We start from the raw sequence: 23,847 nt of genomic DNA, 5'->3' as shown, positions 1-23,847 counted from the left end.
TCTGACTTGTAGCTTTTCCAGCAACATCTTCTTCTCTTGTACATCCTCTTTGGATTTTCTTGAAAATACTCCAAGGAATATGTGTGTGTGTCCACACAATAATCAATGGAATTATGACTACTGCTGAACGAACTGAGATTTCTTGATGAAGCTCGTCAACATTCGATGCGGAAGATGCATTTGCTTCAGCACCGTATGCATGAGCGCCAGAAGATGCATCGACCAGGAAAAATTTGATAAAATTTAAAGGACCTGCATAGTCCATAACAGACCTGCAGATTCTAGCCCATAAAGGACCTGCATTTGGGAAGTTAAAGGAATAAAGTTTAAAACAAATTTATGCAATAGGTCTTCCATGAAATAAGAAAAATCAAAATAATTTAGTTATTACATAATAATGCAATAAGTATGGGATAAAAATTATGTTATGAAGAAAGTAATAAGCAATAGCCACTGTAGCACATACACCAATTATGTTAGCGAACTCGTACAGAAATGAAGATTACAAAATTAAAAACATCCTCTAATCCAATCAATTGACAAGTCGCTCATCTAGGAAGTTGTACTGCACATAAGGAAATAACCTAAGGAATAACACCTAAGATACAATATCTGGAAGACTAAAATTTTGTAGTATTTTTGTATTTTTATTTTTTATTTTTTACAATTCAAGCCACAAACGAATCCTAAATTTTAGGATTTCAGATTCTCTACTAATGGCCTACTAACCAGCACAGTTTCCCATTGCATTGAAAATAAAATAAATAAATAAAATGTTTTAGGATTTTAGAATCCTAAATTATCTTTGTGTTTTACATTTCTTTTTTAACATTCGTTATTATGTTCCACGGTTGAGATTCAGGATTTTGGATTGTGCAATATTGTTAAGGATAAATTGCTATGTTTAAGGATAACAATATCCAATAGAGTTTTGGTGAAAAATAAATGCATTACTTTTATTGTTTCAGTTAATCAATTGTGATCCTTGAACGTTGCGTTGATAATTTTTTTACAATTTCAAGCAAAAAAAAAAAAAAAAAATTTCAAAACCCATGTTTAGGTAATTTTATTCCTAAAAGTTTGCCTATTATTTAGAAGCCATTTTGGCTATGATTTTATAATTATAACTTTAAAGAGAAGAGGAAAAAAAAACGTTTTTACATTTTTACCCGGTATTTTTATTCCTAAAATTTTGCCTATTATTTAGAAGCAATTTTCTCCATGATTTTACAATTTTATCTTTAAAGGAAAAAAATTTAAATAAAAAAAACCGCGTTTTAGGTTTTTACCCGTAAAAGTTAGTCTATTCTTTACTAATAATTGTTCCATTTTTATCTACTTCCGGTGTGCCTATTGTGGTGTATTTGGAGGGAGCGTAATTGGCGTACTTTTGAGGATAGGGACAAGTCCGAAGACCAGTTGCTCGCTTATTTTAGTGGCTCTCTTTTTGATTGGTCTAGGGCTTGGGGACTCACCTCTAGTGATTCTATCCCTATGTTCTGTAGTTCTCTTCTCTGTAATTAATATGCTCTTTGTTGTCTCCGTTTGTTTTCTTGTTTGAGTTATCTCATTGTCTCTCTTTTTTGTTTGTTTCCTTCTCTGTATTGTCTGTTCTGCCTTGTGTTTTCATGAGGTAGCTTTTAATATATATCTTTCTTACTTATCAAAAAAAAGAAATAATTGTTCCATTTTTCTCAATCTGTGGCAATTTATTTATTAAATTTAATTTTTTTTTTACAAATCTATTAGTAATATGTATATAATGGTCAATCACTCTCCTTTGCCTATATATTGTATGCTTCGAAATAGAGGTCACTGCAATATAATTAATTGATACGTGCTACTTATCCAAATTGCACAATTTGTATTTGTTGTATACAAGATCATACTCATCCAAATTCCACAGTTGTTGTCTTATAATATTGTAATCAAAAAAGTGACAGTAATATTGCAATAAAAAAGAATAAGAAAAGCAATGACTAAGCTTTAACCTACAATAAAAAGAGGAAGTAGTTGATTTGGAGGGAACATTACACCTTCGCCCAGGCTCTTCCTCACCAAATTCTTTGCGAAATTCCCTAAACAACTTGTCTTGAATTCTTTTTTGTTTTCAGACTTGGAACCATCACCCATCATGCCGTAGTCGATGAATTTGACTGCACGACTGGTAAATACGTGGTACAATTCGTCCAGATTGGGTTTCTCCATTCTCTTCTTCTGTTCAAGATAAAACCATTAGCGAAGAAAAGTTACCGACCTTAAAATGTCAAATGCTGAAGAGCATAACTAATAGAAACATATTAGCACATTCTACAAAATTGCATTATAAGGCTATTACAAGTCCAAAACACGTAAGGTAAGAAAACTTAACAATTGTTTTTTCCTTCTCAAATCATAACTGCTTTGAATTTTTGCTCAACCGAAATTGTTTGGTATGCACTTTTAACTTCAGCTTGAACCCTCTTGAACCCAATACAAAATACACCTCATTTCAAGTATTGAAATACAAATCGATTGATAAAAAAAGTACATGGAAAATTGTCCTACAATTAGCCAATGAGGCAAAGATCCTAACAACATGAAAACATGAAAAGGCAAGGGATGTATATAAATGTAATCCCTTTGCTACTACATATCAAAGAGGTTCAGCTGTTCATGTGCTAGAAGGCCCAGAATGAAAGATTCCAATACCATTACAAACATGCCTGTTCGTTTCCTATTCCATACTCCAGATCAGACCATCAAATGGCCATAAACTCAACAACATACAGATTAGATGACTTAGTTGTTGATTAAACAAAACCCTAAACATAAATGGATTTGGTTCAATGAAATTTCAAGAAAAAACAAGCAAGACCATCCAGAAAAGATGGCCCCAAGATTCCGAAGACCAAAACAGCATATACAGAGTCTTGTGTCTGAAGGAACTGATTCCTTTACTTCCTAGGATTTGACAAAAGAATAAAAAAAATGATGTTAACTAAAACAATAGTTCCATTTCAGTAGTTACCAAAGCCTTCTGTGTGAGTCCAATGGAACAGAAGATGTGACTATCAAAAGTTGAGCCCCAATAGGAGCAATGTATACACAACAAAATACAAAAGAGGTAGAGGAGGAAAACATCCAGTGTTTTCAGATATAAAGAAAATACATGTTCAATGGGAAGTTGCTCATCTTCACATGTTTACTTTATCCTACTAACATCATGCTGGAAACTGTTACCCAGTCACCTTCACGTGTTAATGTTCTTCCTGAGCAGCACATTTGTTACCTTGGACAAGGAAATCAAGAAACTCTCCGTTTTTATGATGGAAAATTTTGAGACAGTAATATTACAAACAAAATAAGATAAAAGGGGAAAAGTTTGGGATAAAAGGAAATCCAGAAACTCTCCATTCTTATCTTGCTTAACCTTATTTTGATATCTACCAAGAATATCAACCAATTTTGTTTAATATTCAGATGCAGTCAACAAATGGACAAAATTAATGCAATTTAAATATCCAAGAGGATTCAAGTGCTCTAGAAAATCAAAAATTTGGTGAAAATGACTATATACAATAACGGCGAACTGAAGACAATAATCAAGAAGATATGTTGATGGGGTTGGAAGAATCAAAAGCTCATGAGTGGAACAAATAAAATAAAAAGAGATTTTTTTTTTATAAGATACCTCCAGCTGTGGAAAAATTTTTGACATGGCATCCTTCACTCTGCTCACCTGCACATTAATCACTAAATGAATATCGCAATAGGCATGCTGAACCAATCCAATCAAAAGACAACAATATCAAATAAAAGGAAACTCATGCAATAAAATTTCAGAAAATCCATATTCAAATGATGTGCATTACATATCCTCATTTTAATCAAAGTCATATACTCACATTTGAGGGCAACAGTTCTTGACTGTATTCTTCATTCTTAAACCAATATATTATATTTTGGTAAGTGTTCTTAAAACAATATACTACTGAAAAGACATACAGAGTTCATTCTTCTATTCCAATATCAGTTTTGTATTATCCTTGCCACTGTTAGTGTATAGCTTAGTCTAGTTTAGTCCATTGGGCTTAGCCCAATATACTGTACTTGTACTTTACTTATTTTACTTGTACTGCACACATACCTAGCCTATATAAAGGCTCTCTATTGTACATTATTTTACACATCAAATATACAGACTATTCAGTCTTTCTCTCTCACTTTACATTGTTAACATGGTATCAGAGCCATTCCTCTGATTTTCTGGTTCCTGTGGACATCTCCGGCGTTTTTTCGCTGCCCTCGTCTTCGTCCAGTGGTCACTGCAGAAGCGAGTCACCGCCGTCACGCCCACAGTACCTGCAACTCTCGGATATCATCGTTCTGCTCATCCAACTGCCAAAGCAAAGGCATAAAGTGACAGAACAGCCAATTCCGAGCAAAACCCAACAAAGAACGGCCAGAAACTACATCACACGCGCCCCCACGCGCCGCCAGAAGTTTTCAGCCTCACGAGCACGCGGTCCACGCGCCGCCACGCGCCGTCTGTGACACTCACGCGCCACACGCGCCAGTTCCACGCGCCTCACGCGCTCTTCACGCGCCACACACGCCTGCTCCGCTTCACGTGCTGCCACGTCAGCCCTAGAGTGACGTCACACTGCCACGTCAGCACACGTCAGTCGTTGACCGTTGACCGTTGACCGAAGTCAAAATTTTTCAACAACACCTGTCTTGCTCAGTTTTTCACGTAGATTCCGATTTTGAGCTCCGTTTCTGCATTTGAGGTCTCTAAATCCCATTTTTTGGTCATTTTCTTCATTATGGCTCAACAAAATGATCGAGATATCATACGTCCTATCACTGTTATGTTGGATGGTCCTACTAGTTATCATGCGTGGGCTCAGAATATGACTATCTTTCTCAAGGGTCGTAAACTGTGGAGGTATGTGACTGGTTCAATTCCTAAGCCAGTACCAAACCCTAAGTCCAAAGCCACAGCTGCTGAAGAGTCTTCCAAGACTGCTGTTCCAACAGATGATTATAAGGAACGTCTAGAGGAATGGGAGAGTATTCAGAGTAAGATCTTGTCTTGGTTTATCAATACATCTGTTCCCTCCATTCATAATCTTCTTCCTCGTCTTGAAACTGCTGAGGCTGCTTGGAAATTTTTGGCGGATCGCTATAATTGCACTAATGATTCAAGCTTGGAGTTCCACATTGAATCAAAGCTCTATCAAATGCGCCAAGAGACAGGTCAGCCCATTTCTGATTTTTATTCTCAGACTTCTACTATGTGGGAACAACTCTCTGCTGCAGATCCTCCACTGGTGTGCTCTAAGGACATTGAGCTGTTTGTCAAATATCGGGATCGTCGTAGATTTATGCACTTCATGATGGGTTTACGTGAGGATTTTGAGCCTACTAGGGCTTCTCTGCTTAGCCGGTCTCCTACTCCTTCTCTTGATGCTGCAGTCAAGGAGCTCATTTCTGAGGAGAACCGTCGACCTACTTATCACATGTCATCATCTGATCATGTATTGGCTACACCCTCTCCACAGCCTCCCATTGCTGCATTCACTGCTCCTCCACGAATAAACTCTGGCATCCCAATTCTCAGTCTTCCAAAGGCACTCGCTGCAAGTTTTGCCGTGTCAAAGGCCATGACATCTCTGTTTGTCACAAGCTGCAGAAATTTGTGCAAGAGCATAATAAAGCTTCTCTTCCTCGGGCAGCTGCTGTATGTCCTTCAGATCCATCGGTTCCTACAGGTCCATCTTTGACTTCCTCACTTACTACGGCTGATATTGAGGCAGTTGTTCAACAGGTTTTATCCCGTACTTCCACTGCCCTTTCTGTAACCTCAGGTAAACAACCTTGGTTTTTTGATACTGCATGTTGTAACCATATGACTCCTGATGAATCCCAATTTTCTGATAAGGCACCCTTAGAACATCCAATCAACATTTACACTGCTGATGGAACTCCTATGTCTGTTAGTCATAAAGGAACAATATCTTCTCCTAATTTATCCCTTAGTGACACCTTTCATATCCCAAAGTTATCCCTCAATTTGCTTTCTGTTGGTCAACTTTGTGAATTAGGATTAGATCTTCTGTTTACTAATCATGGTGTGGATGTGCAGGATCCCCGGACGGGTCAAGTGCTTGGGACAAGCCTTAAAGTTGGTCGCATGTTTGAGGTTCATGACTTGAAGATTCCTTCACAAGTCGTTTCTGCAGCTGCAACCACTGCCACCTCCTCCCCTGATCTATGGCATGCTCGTCTTGGTCATCCATCCTTATCTCGTCTTCAGTTGTTAGCTTCTCAAGGTCATTTAGGTTCTGTTCAGTTTCAAAAATTTGATTGTACTTCCTGTCATTTTGGCAAACAAACAAAATTGCCTTTTAATAAAAGTGACTCCTTTTCTTCTGCCCCTTTTGATCTTGTTCATTCTGATATTTGGGGCCCTGCACCTGTTCCCACTGAGGGGGGATCTAAATATTTTGTCATATTTGTGGATGATTTTTCTCGATATACTTGGATTTATCTGCTTCACCATAGGTCTGAACTTGTGTCTATTTATCAAACATTTCATAAAATGATTGAAACACAGTTCAATCGCACTGTCAAAGTCTTTCGGTCAGATAATGCCCAAGAATATAATGATAAATCTTTCTTATCCTTTTTAGACAGTCATGGTACTCTTCCTCAGCGGTCTTGTCCCTACACCTCTCAACAAAATGGTCGTGCAGAACGAAAACATCGTCACATCCTTGATGTTGTCCGCACCCTTCTCATTTCTGCCTCTCTTCCTGAGCGCTTTTGGGGTGAGGCTGCACTCACTGCTGTGTACACCATTAATCGTATTCCTTCACCAACTAGACACAACAAATCACCCTTTGAGCTTCTTTATGGTCAAACTCCTGACTACTCCTCTCTTCGGGTTTTTGGTTGTGCTTGTTTTGTCTCTCTTCCTCCTCATGAACGAACAAAGCTCCAACCTCGTACTCGTCTCTGTTGTTTCCTTGGTTATGGTGTGTCTCAAAAGGGGTTTCGTTGCTATGATCCCATTTCTCGTCGCCTTCGTGTCTCCCGTCATGTTGAGTTTTGGGAGCATCGTCCTTTCACGAGTCTTCAGCAGTTTCCTGCATCTTCTTCCTCAGAATCTCCTATTTTTACTGATCTTTTCCTTCCTCTCTATCCTGAACTTGTGGAGGATTCTTCAACATCGGCTGCCTCTCCAGACGACTCATCTCCGGTTCTGTCTCCGGCATATGACCCGCCTGTATTGGATCCTGTGGCACCACCCTCTCCTGAGTCTCCTGTTAGTCCTGAACTTCGTCGTTCCACTCGGGTAAGCATTCCTCCCTCTTATCTCACTGATTATCACTGCTCTTTTGCTCTTGCCACCCTCTATGAACCTCACACCTATCGTGAGGCCCATACTGACCCTCTTTGGCAGCAAGCTATGAACGAAGAACTAGATGCCCTTCATAAGAATCACACTTGGGATATGGTTGATTTGCCTCCTGGTCAGTCTGTAGTAGGTTGTAGGTGGGTTTACAAGATTAAGACCAAGGCTGATGGATCTGTTGAACGATACAAGGCTCGCCTAGTTGCCAAGGGCTTTACTCAGGAGTATGGTATTGACTATGAGGAAACATTTGCTCCTGTTGCTCGCCTTACATCTGTCAGATGTCTCATTGCTGTGGCTGCTGTTCGCCGTTGGCCTCTTTATCAAATGGATGTGAAGAATGCTTTCCTCAATGGAGACCTCCATGAAGAAGTGTACATGCAACCACCCCCTGGCTATCCACACTCAGGCAGTCAAGTTTGCCGCCTTCGCCGTGCTCTTTATGGCCTCAAGCAGGCTCCTCGAGCTTGGTTTGAAAAGTTTAGCTCAGTTGTTGCTCAGCAGGGTTTCACTTCGAGTCCTCATGACACTGCTTTGTTTGTCCGAAGATCCTCTGCTGGTATCACTCTCATTCTTCTTTATGTTGATGATATGATTATTACTGGAGATGATTCTGCAGGTATCCGCTCTCTTCAGCACTTTCTTAGTCAGCATTTTGAGATGAAAGATCTGGGCACTCTCAGCTATTTTCTTGGGCTCGAGGTTACCTCATCCTCTGATGGATACTATCTTTCCCAGACTAAATACGCTTCTGATCTTCTCTCTAAAGCCGGTATCACTGACAACAAGACTGTTTCCACTCCTTTGGAATACAATGCGAAGCTCACACCTTTGGATGGTGAACCTATATCCGATGCTACTCGCTATCGTCAGTTGGTTGGCAGTTTGATTTATCTCACTGTTACTCGTCCGGATATTTCACATGCTGTGGGTATGGTTAGTAAGTTCATGGATGCACCTCGTTCTGTCCACTATGCTGCTGTTCTTCGGATTCTCCGATATGTCAAAGGCACACTTTATCATGGTCTGCATTACTCTTCTCGATCTTCTCTCGAGCTTCATGCTTATTCAGATGCTGACTGGGCAGGTGATCCGACTGATCGATGTTCTATCACAGGGTTCTGTTTCCTATTAGGTACTTCTCTTGTCTCGTGGCGCAGCAAGAAGCAGGATGTGGTTTCCCGTTCCAGTACTGAGGCTGAGTATCGTGCCCTTGCCGACACCACTTGTGAGCTTGTTTGGCTTCGCTGGCTCTTGGCTGACATGGATGCTCCACAGCCTACTGCCACTCCTCTTTATTGTGACAATCGTAGTGCTATCTACATTGCTCATAATGATGTCTTCCACGAACGCACCAAGCATATTGAGATCGACTGCCACATCACTTGCCAGCATCTCAAGAAAGGAAATCTCAAGTTGTTCTCCATCTCCTCTGCTGACCAGCCTGCTGATATCTTTACTAAGACTCATCCGCCTAGTCGTCTTCGAGATCTTATATCCAAACTCCAGTTGGCTTCCTCCTTGCCACCTCGAGTTTGAGGGGGGATGTTAGTGTATAGCTTAGTCTAGTTTAGTCCATTGGGCTTAGCCACAATGAAATTGACATTTCTAATACTTATAGAACTTGAAGTTCTAATAAAATATTTAATAGTTAATTATCATAAATTGGCTCCTAGAAAGGTCAAAAAAAATTGAGAAATGAAGAAAAAATTGAGAAATGACAAAAAAAAAAACCAAACTTTTAGGCTCCTAGAAAGGAAAAATCCCTAGAAAATGCTTATCTAAATTGGCTGAAGATAATTCTGAATCGTATTCTGTTCATATTTTATACATCCAAATACTGTTTCTTAACATACAAGACAATACTAAACTGAAGGCGAAGGATTATCCAGAAGAGGTCAATTGAAGATAAATCAAGAAATAATGGAATGATAATCTATGTATATTCTAACCACATGTACCATAAAAGAGTGTGATGAGCCCACCTCCTACCGATTTGATTTATCCTGGTGAAATAGGACAACTTGAATTTATTTAAATAGTTCTGGATTTTAAAGATTTGGATATCCAAAAAAATCTTTAGAACCGATATTACACACACGCACAGAGAAACACCTAGCAAAGACAAATTTGTGTAAAAGCATTGGTTTATGTGGAAGATAGATGGTGATTTAAAAAAATGAAATAAAACTCTTGGTGCTCCGCTGACAGTCCCAACAGGTAATGCAGCACGCAGAACATCCCAACTGGTTAAATGGTCAAGTAACTCTCCAGTGACCTAAAAAGACAAATCTTGTCATCAAATGAGATAAACAAGAAATTTTTACTAAATGCATTTAGTCAATAAGAATGCACCAAGTGCTTGGAGATCTAGGGGGGGAGGGGAGAAGAAGGATTTGAGTTGCGGGATTAGCAGCATGTTGCAATCATCTCTCAAAAAAAAGTCAATAAGAATGCAATAAATGTTTTGAAGATTCTGTTCTCAAAGTGGTGCAGATACCAGAAAGTCACATGGTTTACTGATATAGGCCACTACCCATTGAGCTCAAGCCAGATTAAATATAAATATATAAAGATTAAAAATATATAGGAGTAAATCTTGGTTATAATAATGTTGTTTTTACTTAAAGTTAGTTTATAGGTATCTCAGTTCATCAAGGTCCGCACCTTGCTTGATTATAAAGAATGCTTCATGACATACATCCCCCTTATTCAACATTGTAGTCTAGTGTAATCATAAATGAAAACAAACCTTTATGTCAAAGTACATAAAATCAGTCTTAGGATAAGATCCAGATGTGAGAAATGAAGCATTTATTTGATTTTGTGTAGTTCACATGGGTTCTTTAAGACCTCTGGATTCTTTAAATGTCAAATGTCTTACATCTGGATTAAAATTAGAGAAAATTGGGGGGATTTAAATGGAAGGGGATCCTTTTCCATCCCATCAAATCTATATGCTAAAACAATCTAGAATCAAATTCATGGTCTTCTCATATTTGATATTCAAATTTTATTATGTTAAATAGACCAGAACCATCTCATGGTCTTCTAATTTTTTAAGTATTGAAATCTTTAAACCTTTCACTTAGTAATAAATCAATTGGCTTAGAAGAAATTATCCTCCTTTTTTAATGAAAAATAAGACATTATACTTCTACAAAGTATTCAAAGGCTATTTGCAATCACTTCATTATCTCGGACAGTGAACTTCTGAATAAATAAACTGTGCCACTTCCTTTATATGAAATAACAAGATATGACTAGACGTGATCAGAGGTGAGTTTTCCCAACTAACAAAAAATTGTATCAGGGAAAAAAAGACTATATTTAATTTGCAAGCACTGTTGATAAAAATAAAAATTTCAACTAAAGAGATGAAGTGCTAGACAACCAACCTGTAATAAAGCTGTTGGAAACAGCTTCCACATATCCTGTCATTGACTGTGCCTTTGTTCTGATTATCTTAGCTTTTTCAACAGAATCCTCAGGCCAGTCAATTTTGGCAATATCCTCATCAGCAACTTCATCCTGAACTTTGCTAGCATTAGAAAGAATGGATTTACCAAGCATCAACAGTTGAGAAACAGCAAAACAGCACATTTCTGAGAGTCTCTGCAAAAAATAGATATATAAATAATAATTTCATTTTTAACTACCAACAATAAAAATTAAGCAACCATATTGAAAATAAGAGATTAGGGTCACATGTTTCCAATAAAATCCCTAATATCTACATACATGAACTCCCTCTGAGTGAAGCGAGTCTATTCTGCCAGCAGTCCTTTGGATCATATCATTAACAGCTACTCCTGCTAATGCATTAGTGAACCTGGAATATTGAAAGCAATAATTGCAGCATAGTGAAAACGGTGTTTACCAAGGTCATGGAGAATTTCATTAACAGTAACCCAGCTGGTATCACCAATACTACAGGACAGAAAACTACACACCCTAAAATCCCTTATGTATGACACAGGATTGAATAACCACTAGACTAAAAATAGCTTCTTCTTTTTTGATAAATTTGATAGTTAGAATGGGGGCTCTTGGCACTACAAAGCTAGTCTAAAACTAACATTCTTGCACTATCTAATTTCTAAAGCATTCAACTGTCCCCAATTCCACCATTTAACTATATGTTTCCTGTATGTGTTGATCCATGCCAAATGTCAAATCAATGTGATGTTGAAACAGACTGAATCCAAAGATAAATTTCTTTAAAGAAACTTCAATTTTGAGTACAATATGGACAAGACAGCTCCCAATTCCAATTACCTAATAGTTGAGAAGGGAAATTGGCACAGAGTAATGACATATTCTAAAAATGGGCTTAGTGCAAAATGTATCACACAAAAAGTCATTTACTGGTATCAAAATATCCACAGATTTACAGCTGGTATAATTTGATCCTGGCTTTGTGTTTGCACAAAATGTAGAACTTGAGGGGAAAAGAAGTCAGAATAAACAAGAGACTTAGAGGTTTTTTTTTTTTTTGATAAGTAATAAGAAAAAGAGACTTAGAGGATTTTATAAAGCAACAGTGATTACAACATGCAGTCATATCAGCTATACAAGATTTGGAAATTAGATAATGGGAACTAAATGAAAAATCATATATAAGTGCAAGCTGAAGCAAGACAACTAACAAACCAATGCAGAATCACATGCAACAGCCATTAACTGTTGAGAAGATGATAACTTTACAAGAAATTTACCCCACAGCCATGTCAGCAGCCGTGCTAACACTTGAGTCGTGTAATTTCTTCATCTCATCATCACTTCCCTCAGCCCCAGTCTCTACTTTCTTCCCTTTGTCTGTCTCTACACCATTTCCATCCATTTCAGTACTCAAACTAAAAATTTGCTGGACCTGTTTAAGCTTCCCATCAAATGCAGGTCTCTGTTCCGATGATAATTTTGCTTTTCTTCGATTACATAACAGGCCATGATGGTTAGACAATGCCTCCAGCTCCTGCCAGTATTAAACTTTAACAATTTCAATGATACTATTGTTTTAACTATCAAAATTCAACTCCAAAGTTAAGAAAATGACCTCCAACTGTTCTGGACCTCCATATATGTAGAAGCATCGATCAAATGTCACTTCCTCGTACAACTGATCCTCATCAGTTTGTTGTTCAGTTTCTTTTGAATTCTTCTCAACTTCAATACCAGTTTCAGTAATTAGTAGATCAATAGTCTCCTTGCCTACAAGTTCAAGCACTTGCATTCCCTTTGCTGTAAAAGCTTTTCCAGTCTGTAACATTGAAGGTAAGGAATAAGCAATTGGGCAACATTGATAAGCAACATGGTATGGATCATCACACTCATGCAAGCCTCTAATATTGACGGTGCAACAGAGCCAGGTGCTGGTAATCCACCATGCTGAATAGATTCTGCCAGGTTAACAGCAGAATGCTCAATCCTGAAGAAGATAAAACATAAAACTCATTTGATCAACAAATGAAACAGCTGGTTGTGACGAGCATAATAACAAGAGACTATCATAAATTCTAATCAAATGGAACATAATTTACTATCATCCAGTGAAAGAAATAAAGAGCTGAATTCAGAAATTGTCAAAATGAAATGATATTAGAAACAAGGCACCTTTAAATCTAAGCAGAATTTACTATCATAAATTCTAATGGAATGGAACTACTCCAAGGGTTTTCCATTTTCCTTCCTTCCTTCCAACCTCCCCAATAGATAGAATATATTAGAAAATAAATAGAGCTGGGGATGCCCAAAATACACCCAAGGTATGGAATGTAAAAGGCACTAACAAACAGTGTTGGTAAACGCATCAAGCATACTTAAAACGCATAGGCCTCTTGGAGTCTAGGCACAAAGCGCAAGTGCTTGCCTTATTAAAGTAAAGCACACATTTTTCAGATATAATATCTTATAACCTCTATTAGAAATATTCATGACATATGATGAAAATTCAAATTCAAATTCAAATTTTTTTTTTATATTTGACCCATTATTAGTGCAATTGTATAATTTGTAAGTTCAAACTTTACTTTAAGTTATTTCAATTTTTTAATATTTTTATATAGTAAATTGAAAACAATTATCAATGAACAATATAGTAATAAACTAGTCGTAAAAAGTTTTAACATTACGTTTTCTATAATTCTCCTGTGCTTTATAAAAATATGTAACCATACTAGTTATGATCAAATGATATATATGGTTTAATCAACATACATCTAAAAGGCAAAGACCAAAAAACATAAGAAGGAATAGTACATTAGCCTTTTTTGCATCTTTTGACATGTAAATAAAAATAATAATACAACACCTTAAGATTGGTGTATGTATAGCAAATCAATGGTCCATGTCATTTCCTTCAAGATCATGCAATTAATTTTATGAATAAATATCTTTTTTAGCAATAAAATCAAAAGGTGTGTCTAGGCATGCTTTGTGCATCTTCAAAAAGCACCAAAAAAAGCATTCCTAAGGCACACTTCTTGAAATGAGCTTCACTTTGGCCAAGCAAAGCACTTAGACCCTGGGCCTCTGAGCTTTTAGACACGCTTTTAATAACATTGCTAACATAGTCAAAACATCTAGAGATGTATCTAACTTCAATACCTGTAAAGAATCCCCACAGAAACTTGAATTCTAATACAACACATTCTAGCCTGATTGTACCTGATTGTACAAGGCCCTAAATCCTACATTTTCACAACTTCAAAATGCACAGATAAAGACACAGAAGCAAGCAACACTGCATCTGATCACGACATACTTGTCTTAAGAGGCATAGAAGTAGCAAAGAATGCCATTAAATTTTTTTTCTAACACAAACTGACTATTGTGTTATGCTTCCCACAATATCTTATATTTCTTCTTTCAGATACATCTAACCTACTTACCAAATTAGCCAAAACAATTATATCTTTTTACGTTACCAAACTTCATAAGATATTGGCTATATCCAGACACACAGATTTCAAAAATCATGAAACATAGAAAGAATACACTCTATCAGCACAGACTTGTTCCCATAATGTGGCAGCAAGTCGAGGGGCAGTAACATCATTTTCAAACCTCTATAAGTCAACATTATTTTTTTTTTGATAGGTAAGAAAAAATATATTCAAAAAACTACTAGATGCCAAATAGCACCAGCATAATAAAGTACAAAAAAGAAAAGCAGAGAACAAAAACAAAAAACATTAATTACAAGGAAAGAGAGCTAAGGAAAAGAGGAAGAGAGTCACTAGATGTGAGCTAAGGTTTCAAAACACAGTAATGCATATTGAGAAGTCAATATTATGGTCCAATTCCATGACTTTAGCACTTACTCAAGGTTCACCAATTTTGTGTTTTTTAGCCCTCGTGTAATGTTTCGGTGGGGGAGGAGGCTGCGGGGCATCAACCTTAGGGTCATCATCATGCTGCAAATTCCATTAGATGCATGCAATCAATATTCGATATAATGGTAAGAATAAAGTGAAGTAGAAAATATATTATTACATTCAAATTAAAGTTATCATACCATAGCAGGGCCTTGGTGTCCTATTTTGTGTCCACTTGTCCCACAAGTCGGTGCTTTTCTACTGCGTTGCGGTCTACCTCGTGGGGGTGAGGGCTCATGAGGGGGATGCTCGTCCGGTACATCAGTATGTGGCTCTATAGTGTAAATCCCAACCGGAGGTCCTAGAGGGTCAGATGAGGATGCGGTAGGTGGGTAATCCTGCTCCATGTAGAGGCCAGGAGTGGGTGTACTAGAGCCGGTGTGTGGGTATGAGGGTGTCTCGGGGAGTATAGGAGGGGTCACATTTTGGTCAATACTGACATCAAAATTGGGCTGCGAAGGTGGGCTGGGTGAAGGGACCTCGGGCTAAGGAGATGCATATGGGATGGGTGAAGGGACCTCAGGCTGAGGAGATGCCTGCGGGATGGGTGGAGGCATCTCAAGAGTAGTTACAACCCGAGGGGTTGTTGCACGCCGACCACGGCCCCTGACTGCACTTGTGCTTGGGGTTGCTGTAGCAGGCCGAAGACGACCCCTAGCTGCGCTTGTACTTGGGCTTGTAGTAGCACGATGACCACGGGTCGGTGTACTTACGGGTGCTGCACTTGTGCTTGGGGTTGCAGCAGCTGCTAGTTCAGTCTCATACCCATTGTTTGCATGCTCATTTACTGTAGGACCACCACCAAGGCCAGCCACATTATTTAGGACATGCCGGACATGGTTGTGAGCTTGGCTGCCTTCAGGAAGCATCGCCAACAGCGCTAAATGGCTTTGAATCTGAAACGGAGAAAGAACTAGTACAATTAGACTTGAGACATTTATGTATCAATTAATGAATGAATAATATAATACTTATGAATCTACTCAAAACTAACAGTTCTATTAGAATACTATATGTATCAAAAACTATTTTATTACATGTCAGTCAAATCAAACCAGATTTGCTGAGAAATTCATAGAAATTGATTCTATGTTCATACATGTACTCAAGTAAAACGAAGTAGGCAATCAAATGTAAGTAGAACACATTACCATAATATCTAATTTAGCGCTGTTGCGGTCGACATACTTTCGACTGACCGGACGATACCAGACGTAATAGGCATGATTGCGGGGCATCTCACCAATCTGAGGAGGTGCATGACAAAGTTGTTGTCGTCTCATTTCCCAGGAAATGATATATGGTCGATGCTCCTCCCTCCAATTCTTTTCCACCTTCCCATGTAAGTCGATTTTATGCAGCCTATCATCATAGACAACATGGTCAGGCCGCTCCTGCGCCAAGCCAAACTGTCGAAGGACACGGTCTGGGTGGTGTCTCTCTACTATACAAAAACACACAAGCGGCACCCTTGCTGTCCACGTATCCCTCCCTGCAACGCAGAACTCAGGAAGGTGGTCGAAGTGTGCCTCGTATGGCTGCCACACAATCTACGATAGAAAAAAAAAAACAATTATCATAGCATCTTCAAAACTAAAATTATAACAAAAGATATGTTAAAGGATGAAGCAATCATATTATTAACGAAGATGATCATAACCAAACAAATTTTTTGAATATTATTACCTGCTCTGGCTGCATTGTAACTAATAGCTCACGATAGTGGACCAAGGCCATGCCGGATGGCCTACTCTTCGAGCTTGGCACCCGCACCCATCTACAATTACAAGCAAGAAAATAACATAAGAACAATAATACAATTTAGTTACTAAGAAGAGTATATTGCAGAACACACTTGGTATCAGGAAAAGACTTACTTAGATGCAAGTGGAGCATATGGCCATGGGCCATAATCACATCTAGGTGGGGGCTCTATCCTCGGGCATAAGAATGGCAACCTTGCCCATGCCCAATTCTGGACCAACGTGCACGCCCCACCAATCTGCGATGCCCCTTTCTCGCTTGCCCGACACAACTCCCTATATAACCAGGCCAGGCAACCACTACCCCAACTATACTGTGGCGGATCACGAAGATTACGCATGAAGTCCAGGAACATCAAATGCACCCTATCTCCTGACTTGTCCATGAAAAGTTTGTCCCCTATTAGCGCTAAAATATAGCACCGGGCATACCGGTGTATCTGCATCTCCGTTGCGTCATGAGGCAATGGCGCTGCAACGGCCTCAACAAGTCGGCTGATGAGAATTCTTTGCCCCACCAATGTTTTATTGTCATTTGGCGGACTAAAACCCAACAACTCCGTACACATACGCCTCCAACCCCCATCATCCACCACAGCAGATGCCCAACCAAGATGTCACCGTCTATAGGAAGTCCGAAAATTACCTCCACATCTTGTAGGGTGATTGTCATCTCACCATGTGGAAGATGGAAAGTATGAGTCTCCAGCCACCATCGCTCAACTAGGGCCGATATTAGGCAATTATCTATCTCTCTTGAAGGAGCTCTAAATAATCCTTCTAGCCTTAGCAATTTGATAATATCAATGACTCGATTATCTTGCATCTAAACGTTTGCCATCTCCTTAGTGCGACCACGGCACGTAAGTGGGCTCGAGTCCTACAAAATCGATCAAAATTATAGCAGTTGTTAGAACTAGAAATACAACATTGAAAGAACTTGCTAACTAACAGTCAAAGACAACGTAAATATTAAAGCAGTTGTTAGAACTAGAAATTTCACCTCGCCATTCCAAATGGCCTTTGATCGATGATATGGCTGTCGTGTCAACAATGACCTCTGACGCGGACCGGGGTCCAAGACCTCTAACTCCTCATCAATCTGAGGCTCCATACTGCAAACAGTGCAACTGTGAGATCATTAATAGTGTAGGGGCAAAGGAGTGCTATTGTAAAATAGAATTTTCTTCAAAAAAGGTAAGTTCGCAATCATACCAAAAAACATGCAAATCGATGATGTTTACACAATCAAAGAAATTAGAATTGGTAAGTTAGAAAAAAACATAATGAATTTTTTGGAGTTGGAATAATTTTGTAAACTTTTACAATTAAAAGAAATTGAATTATGTACCAAATAAAATGATTACTTTCATTAATTCTGCTTTTTTTTTGAATCAATGTACTTTAGAATTGAGTTTATACCCCCACAAGAATAAGCTTGTTCATTTAGACAGAGAGGTAGAGAAGTGACAAAGACACCTACAAGAATGAAACAATGCAACTAAAGGAGACATATCTATACTATCCAAAAAAATAAAAAAAGAGGAGACCCATCTTGACATTAAACAATGCAGTTGTAACAAAACAGGAACAACACAAAAGAAAATTATTTCAAATTTTTCATTGTGGTACCTTCGCATATTTATTCAAAGAATGAGATTAAGAGGTTCTCATTCTCTTTCTCCTCATTCTCATTTCGAATTGGTTAGGGGATATATATATAATTCATTCGGTTATGGTAGCCTATGGTTTTGTCATGTAACACATTCAAGTGAAATTGTAAAATAGTCCGTGTATCGCACGGAACATCATCTAGTTTAAATTAACTATAAGAGCATTATAGCTAAAGTTAATTTTCACAATGATGATGGACAAATTGAAGCTCTCAACATCGAAATCAATCATGAGTCTCAACAGAATTGGTTTATTCCTAACAATATGAAGAAAGGAATGAGGAAGCTACTTTAGCTCTTGAATTAACATCAATAAGCCTATAAAAACAAGAGCAAATTACACTTTTCCACAGTAAACTATTATCTTCATTACACTTAACCCATTGAACTATTAGAAATTGAGTTTTATCAATTATTTCTTTGTTTTCTTTGGTCTCTTTCTGTTTAGAATGATAAAGATTGACAGATATCAATCTATGGAAACCAAACAATGACTCATTCCTTATTCCCATGGCTGAACCAAATGGGGCACAACCCCAAAACCCTGTCCACGCTCAAATACAGATGTTCTGGTGTAAGTTCTCATTTTTTTCAAATGAATATTCTCACTTATTACTTCACAACTCATACACCGTTCATAGAAGCATTTCATCAAACCCATAATTTGCTTTACAAACCCACAAACGAAAATACAATCAGAAAATTAAAACAAACCCAAAACAAATCAGTGAAAATACCATGAAACAAGATACACAAACAAATCAAACAAAACCCACAAACAAATCAAACAAAACCCACGAACAAATCAAATGAAACCCCAACAAACTAGATTAAATATCAATGTAATCCAGATATTAACACTTTTTACACTAATGAAACCCAATCAAATGCTCAATCAGTTAAAAAAATTTAATTTCCCAAACAACCAAACAGAATAATATACATGCATTCACTGAAATGACATGAACCACCAAAACCCAGAAAGATCCGAAATTGAAAAACGAAATAGGAAACATCATGAAATTCCAAAACCTAAGATTGAAGTTGGAGAAAGAGAGAGTACCTTAGGCGCACGGTGGTTCAATGGGAGCAGTACTGACTTTGAGTGCCTGACTGTCAATGGAAGCAGAACTGAGTTTCGGTGGCTGAGTGTCAATGGCAGCAGCACCTTCGGCACGGCGAGTTTGAGAGCGGAGTGTCTGAGAGTGAGTTGTTTTTGAAATTTTTACAGTGAGGGGAAGAGTTTGAGAGAGTTGAGAGAGTTTGAGAGAGCGGTGTCTGAGATTGAGAGATTTTGAACCGGGTCTCTGTAGATTGTTTTAAGTGGGAAGGGAGAAAAAGCGTTAAAGCGAAAGCGAGTTTATAAAACTCGATTTTGGAAATCGAGTTTTATAAACTCGCTATCCAACTGGAAACTTTCGCCATGTCAGCAACTGAAAAACAACAAAAACGAGTCTTAAAAGCTCGATTTTTTAATTGAATCTCGAGTTTAAGAAACTCGAGATGCTATTATTACAAATACTTTCGCAACAGGACAACTAACAAAATACTTAGCATATTACAGTTATTTAGCAACGAAAATCAGGAATGGAATCTGTGCTTTCTTTCTCCGTGTGTTTGTGTTCACAACTTCGTTATCCTCTATTTTAAGTCAAGTCAAAAACTCATCTGCGTCTTAAATGCCTATTTTCCTTTGTTACTGGCTACTGTTACTTTCTCAATCCATTCATTTATCTTTTTTACTTTCTTTAGAAATATATATAAATAAATAAAAGGACAGAGTAATTTCGTGGTGGCCAGCATGAATCTTAGTGGAAATTTCCTTTTTACTAAGAAGTTTCCTTCCTATTCTTCTTGTTCGGACTTCGGATAATTGGTCTTTTTCCTTTTTTATTCCTTTAGAAAAGATATACGGTTTATGGTTCAATTTTTTTTTTAAGAGTTTCATCCTATAGGATCCGTTTTTTATAATAACACTTATCAGTAAACCAAGACATCAATTGGTTTTTGGTGTAGGCAGGGATTGAATCTCATATCTCTTATTCAATTATCAAAGGTTTTACTAGTTGAGCTAACTAGAACCCACATTTTATTTGAAATATGCTATGCTATGTTATGTATACAAACTTTTAACGATATTTTTGTAATAAATTATAAGTGATAGGTTTTTAAGGTTTATTATTAGTGGGTAAAAAATAATTTTAATGGTGAGTTCAAATTAAAACTAGTAACCACTAACAAATTATATTGTGGACGTAACACTTCTTTTCCTATTTTTACCTTCCTTATTTGGAAAACTATTAGGTACTTCTAGTAATATAGTGCTCTATTTTCTCACATTCATAATCTATATATGAAAGTTCAAAAACGTGTATAAACACCTTTGAACGTTTAGACCCCCCAAATAACAACTAGACCAATTCAAGCAATATGTCAAACAACTAGTGTGCAGAAACTTAACATATGCTATAATATGGAATTGGTAAAAACTATCTAAGCCAAAACAAAATATAATCCATAGCAGATAATAAAAAGGCAAAGATAGAGAGGAAGGAAGATGCAAACACAAAGACAACACGCGATGTGTTATCGAAGAGGAAACCGAAGCCCTCAGCGTAAAACCTCTCTGCCGCCCTCCAAGCGGTAAACAATCCACTAGAAAATACAGTTGGGATACATGGACAGCAATAGACCCTCCAAGCCTAATCTACCCAGTGTACCTAAGCCCTCCAAGCTTCTTGCTCCAACGAGGTTGTGCCGAACCTTTTTCTTTTCTAGCTTTCTGGATTCCGCTACTAGACCGTAGTATCAACCAATGAAGATTGGTTCCTTCCTAACTGCTTCCTAGAAATCCAAACAACTGTCTCACAGTAATGATGATGGTGAGAACCAGGTTTGGTATAATGCCTCTCAAGGATTTAACAATGGAGAGGAAGAGAGTTGAGGAATTTGAAGAGACTCTAAGGTATAGATTGTGGGTGAATCAATCTTGTTTTTCTTTAGGGTTTCTCTCTCAAAATTCTCTCTCGAAGCTCTCTTTCAATCGTGGGTAAAAGGGGTATTTATACTAGAGTGGGAGAGGAATGTGAAACGTCAGATTTTACAAAACAGGGGTGGCTCGCGGCTTGATCTCGCAGCTTGACTAAGTCGCGAGATCCAGTCGCGAGATAATCGTATGGCCAGTTGTCCTGTTTTGTCCTGTAGTGCTCTAGCTTGCATGACTGTTCATCTTCCAGCATGCTTGGCACGTGTGCTACGTCTGGCGGCTTGCAACCGCGAGTCACCCGCGAGTCCCAACTGCGAGTCTCTGTTTTCTTGTACACTCTTGAGCAATCTTCACTCTATCTCACTCACTACCCTTACATCAAACCCACCTAAATACAGGGTTACTAAATGCTGAATTACAAGCAAATTTGGCACGGAATAAAGCCAATTAGATGGTTGAATAAATTCAACCTTACAATCTCCCCCTTTGGCTATTCCGTGACAAAACCCTAAAACAGACTCTAGACTTAACATGTGAGTTGGGAACAGTTGAACAAAACTCACTCACACCTAACTCTAGAAGCTGTGAAGCACTTGAATCATATGGACATAATACTCTTGAAACACAACAATACACCATGATCATTGTAAAGCAGAAAAACGTAAAATGCATATGAAACAGGCAATATGTGATCAAGCAAAAATTGGAGTTAAGAAACAAACCATGGCTTGATCAACCAAGTGAACACCACAAGGTAGTGATCACAGTGCTCATTCACACTTGGAATGAACACAAGGACATACAAGTTAACAAGCACAAGGCAAGACACTTGTATGTTCAACACTCAACCAATGCATAATACACAAGGTATATGCATCTAGGAACAATCCTACAAGGGCACAAGAGTGACAGTACATAAATCAAAATGCAAGACATTTATCATTAAAGTACTGATTTCAACAAAGCATAAAGGCTGCAATAAGCAAGGTACATACCATAAAGCCTATAAACTATGCATAACACATTAACCCTAAAAGCTTACAAAAGCACATGGGTACAAACTACAAAGCATCCTGAATAACATCATCAAAATATATTAAAGATTAAACCAAGAGTATAGGTTAGGAGTTAAAAACAACTATACACCAAAAACACAGTGTCTCAAACCCATAAAAAAAAACAAAATACCCAAAACATAAGCATATATAAACAAAGTTTCTGATTTTGATAACTTTGACAACTCCCCCTCAACACAATACTCCCCCTTAAGATTTACTTTTCTGCTTTTCATCATCAATGACATCTCCCCCTTTTTGACCGAAATGGCCAAAGGGTCACTGTTCATGCTGAGTGGTGAAGCTGTCAAGTTTTGCAGACAATACATCAATCTGGTCCTGCATGGCTCTCATCCTGTCAAAGTGCTCAGTCTGGACTTCTCTAATCCCATCAAGTCGTTCCAGAATGATTTGGAAAGCATCTGGAGGTGTATCTGAAGAAGTTGATGCTCTAGACCTTTTGCCACTCCTCCTGGGTGTTGAGGTTGATGCATGTCCTGCTGCCTCTGCTTCAGTCTCCATTGGGACACCCTCTCCTTCATCACCTTCATCTTCTTCTCCAGGAAGCCTAACACTTATCCTTTTGCAGGTAAGCTTGTTAATGGTAGAGGGTGTGGACATGGAACTGATGTCTTGAGGGATTGGAACACCCTTCCTTTTAAAAATCCTCATTAGCAAACTGGGAAAGATTAATTTTGGCCTAGAGGTTGTTCTTGTCTCATCCACAATGGTGTCATATATGTGGGAACTTATGTCTATGAAATTCTTTTCTTTGAGATCCATCAGAAAAACTGCTCTAGCACAGTTGATTGTAGTCAACTTCTTAATGGGATAGAGGTTAAACATCATGATTATTGTTAGACACCTCATGTCCACTGGAAAGGCAGTGGTATTCAAACATTTCCCTTCTCTCTGCCCACCTATCCTTTGTTGAACTGTTTCAATAGAAACACTCCTATTCTTGTAATTGATAAATTCCTCATCTTCTAATCCTTCAAGCCCTAGTACATCATCTATGACATGCGCATCCAAAGTGAATTCTTTACCTCTAACCCAGCAACTTAACTCATTCTCCTTTATCACAGCATTTGAGTAAAATTCCCTAATCAGGAGTTCACACACTACAGGGAAATCACTAAGAAGCTTTTCCCATCCTCTTACTTCAAAACAGCTGGGGATAAAGGTTTGTCTTAAGTCCTCTAAATCTACAAATCTTTCTTGAATAATTCTTGCATTCAAGAAGTTATCCTTGTATCTCTCAAAGTGATGAACTGACCTAAACAGTTTAGAATCCATTTTCAACCTTTTGTCAACCTTCTTTGCAGTAGATTTCTTCTTCGGAGGTGAGGGAGCCATCTGTGAACAATCAGAAGAGGCCACAACAACATAGAACAATATATGTGCAGAACTAGTCAGTACCATGTAATTAACAAAGTGATATCATCCATACAAATGAACTTTGAACACTTAAACAATAAGCTACTTAGATCAATTTCATGGATAAACCAAGCCTAAGATAGGAAACACATGAACAACATGGAGAACAGGCACATTAAGCACAGTAAAACACACAACTTCCAACGGAACATTTT

At 38.0% G+C, this 23,847-nt stretch overlaps 2 protein-coding genes across 2 annotated transcripts; both read right to left on the bottom strand.

Annotated features, from left to right (window-relative positions):
• Positions 1–10,771: 10,771 nt before the first annotated feature.
• LOC115979695 lies at positions 10,772–15,647 on the bottom strand. Its single transcript, XM_031101760.1, has 7 exons — positions 15,297–15,647; positions 14,009–14,091; positions 12,743–12,830; positions 12,459–12,662; positions 12,121–12,377; positions 11,144–11,234; positions 10,772–11,017 (listed from the first exon to the last, which is right to left on the bottom strand). Exons 1-7 carry the CDS (start codon positions 15,645–15,647, stop codon positions 10,772–10,774), a joined length of 1,320 nt encoding a protein of 439 aa, XP_030957620.1.
• A 718-nt stretch (positions 15,648–16,365) lies between these two features.
• Positions 16,366–17,110, bottom strand: LOC115979692 (serine/threonine-protein phosphatase 7 long form homolog). Its single transcript, XM_031101755.1, has 3 exons — positions 16,656–17,110; positions 16,465–16,555; positions 16,366–16,371 (listed from the first exon to the last, which is right to left on the bottom strand). The coding sequence occupies exons 1-3, from the start codon at positions 17,108–17,110 to the stop codon at positions 16,366–16,368; spliced, it is 552 nt and encodes a 183-aa protein (XP_030957615.1).
• Between the last annotated feature and the right edge of the window lie 6,737 nt (positions 17,111–23,847).

The sequence above is a fragment of the Quercus lobata genome, chromosome 3 (assembly GCF_001633185.2).
Source record: "Quercus lobata isolate SW786 chromosome 3, ValleyOak3.0 Primary Assembly, whole genome shotgun sequence".
NCBI lineage: Eukaryota > Viridiplantae > Streptophyta > Magnoliopsida > Fagales > Fagaceae > Quercus > Quercus lobata.
This window is presented reverse-complemented; position numbering and strand designations above follow the sequence as displayed.

Excerpts from the sequence above, each read along its gene's own strand:
- LOC115979692 (XM_031101755.1), bottom strand. The coding sequence starts at position 17,110 with ATGTGTACGGAGTTGTTGGGTTTTAGTCCGCCAAATGACAATAAAACA. Across the intron at positions 16,556-16,655 it reads TATGCTCCACTTGCATCTAA|ATGGGTGCGGGTGCCAAGCT; the intron begins GTAAGTCTTTTC and ends TTGTAATTGTAG.
- LOC115979695 (XM_031101760.1), bottom strand. The coding sequence starts at position 15,647 with ATGCTTCCTGAAGGCAGCCAAGCTCACAACCATGTCCGGCATGTCCTA. Across the intron at positions 11,235-12,120 it reads GCTGCTGACATGGCTGTGGG|GTTCACTAATGCATTAGCAG; the intron begins GTAAATTTCTTG and ends TCAATATTCCAG. Across the intron at positions 11,018-11,143 it reads TTCACTCAGAGGGAGTTCAT|AGACTCTCAGAAATGTGCTG; the intron begins GTATGTAGATAT and ends TATTTTTTGCAG.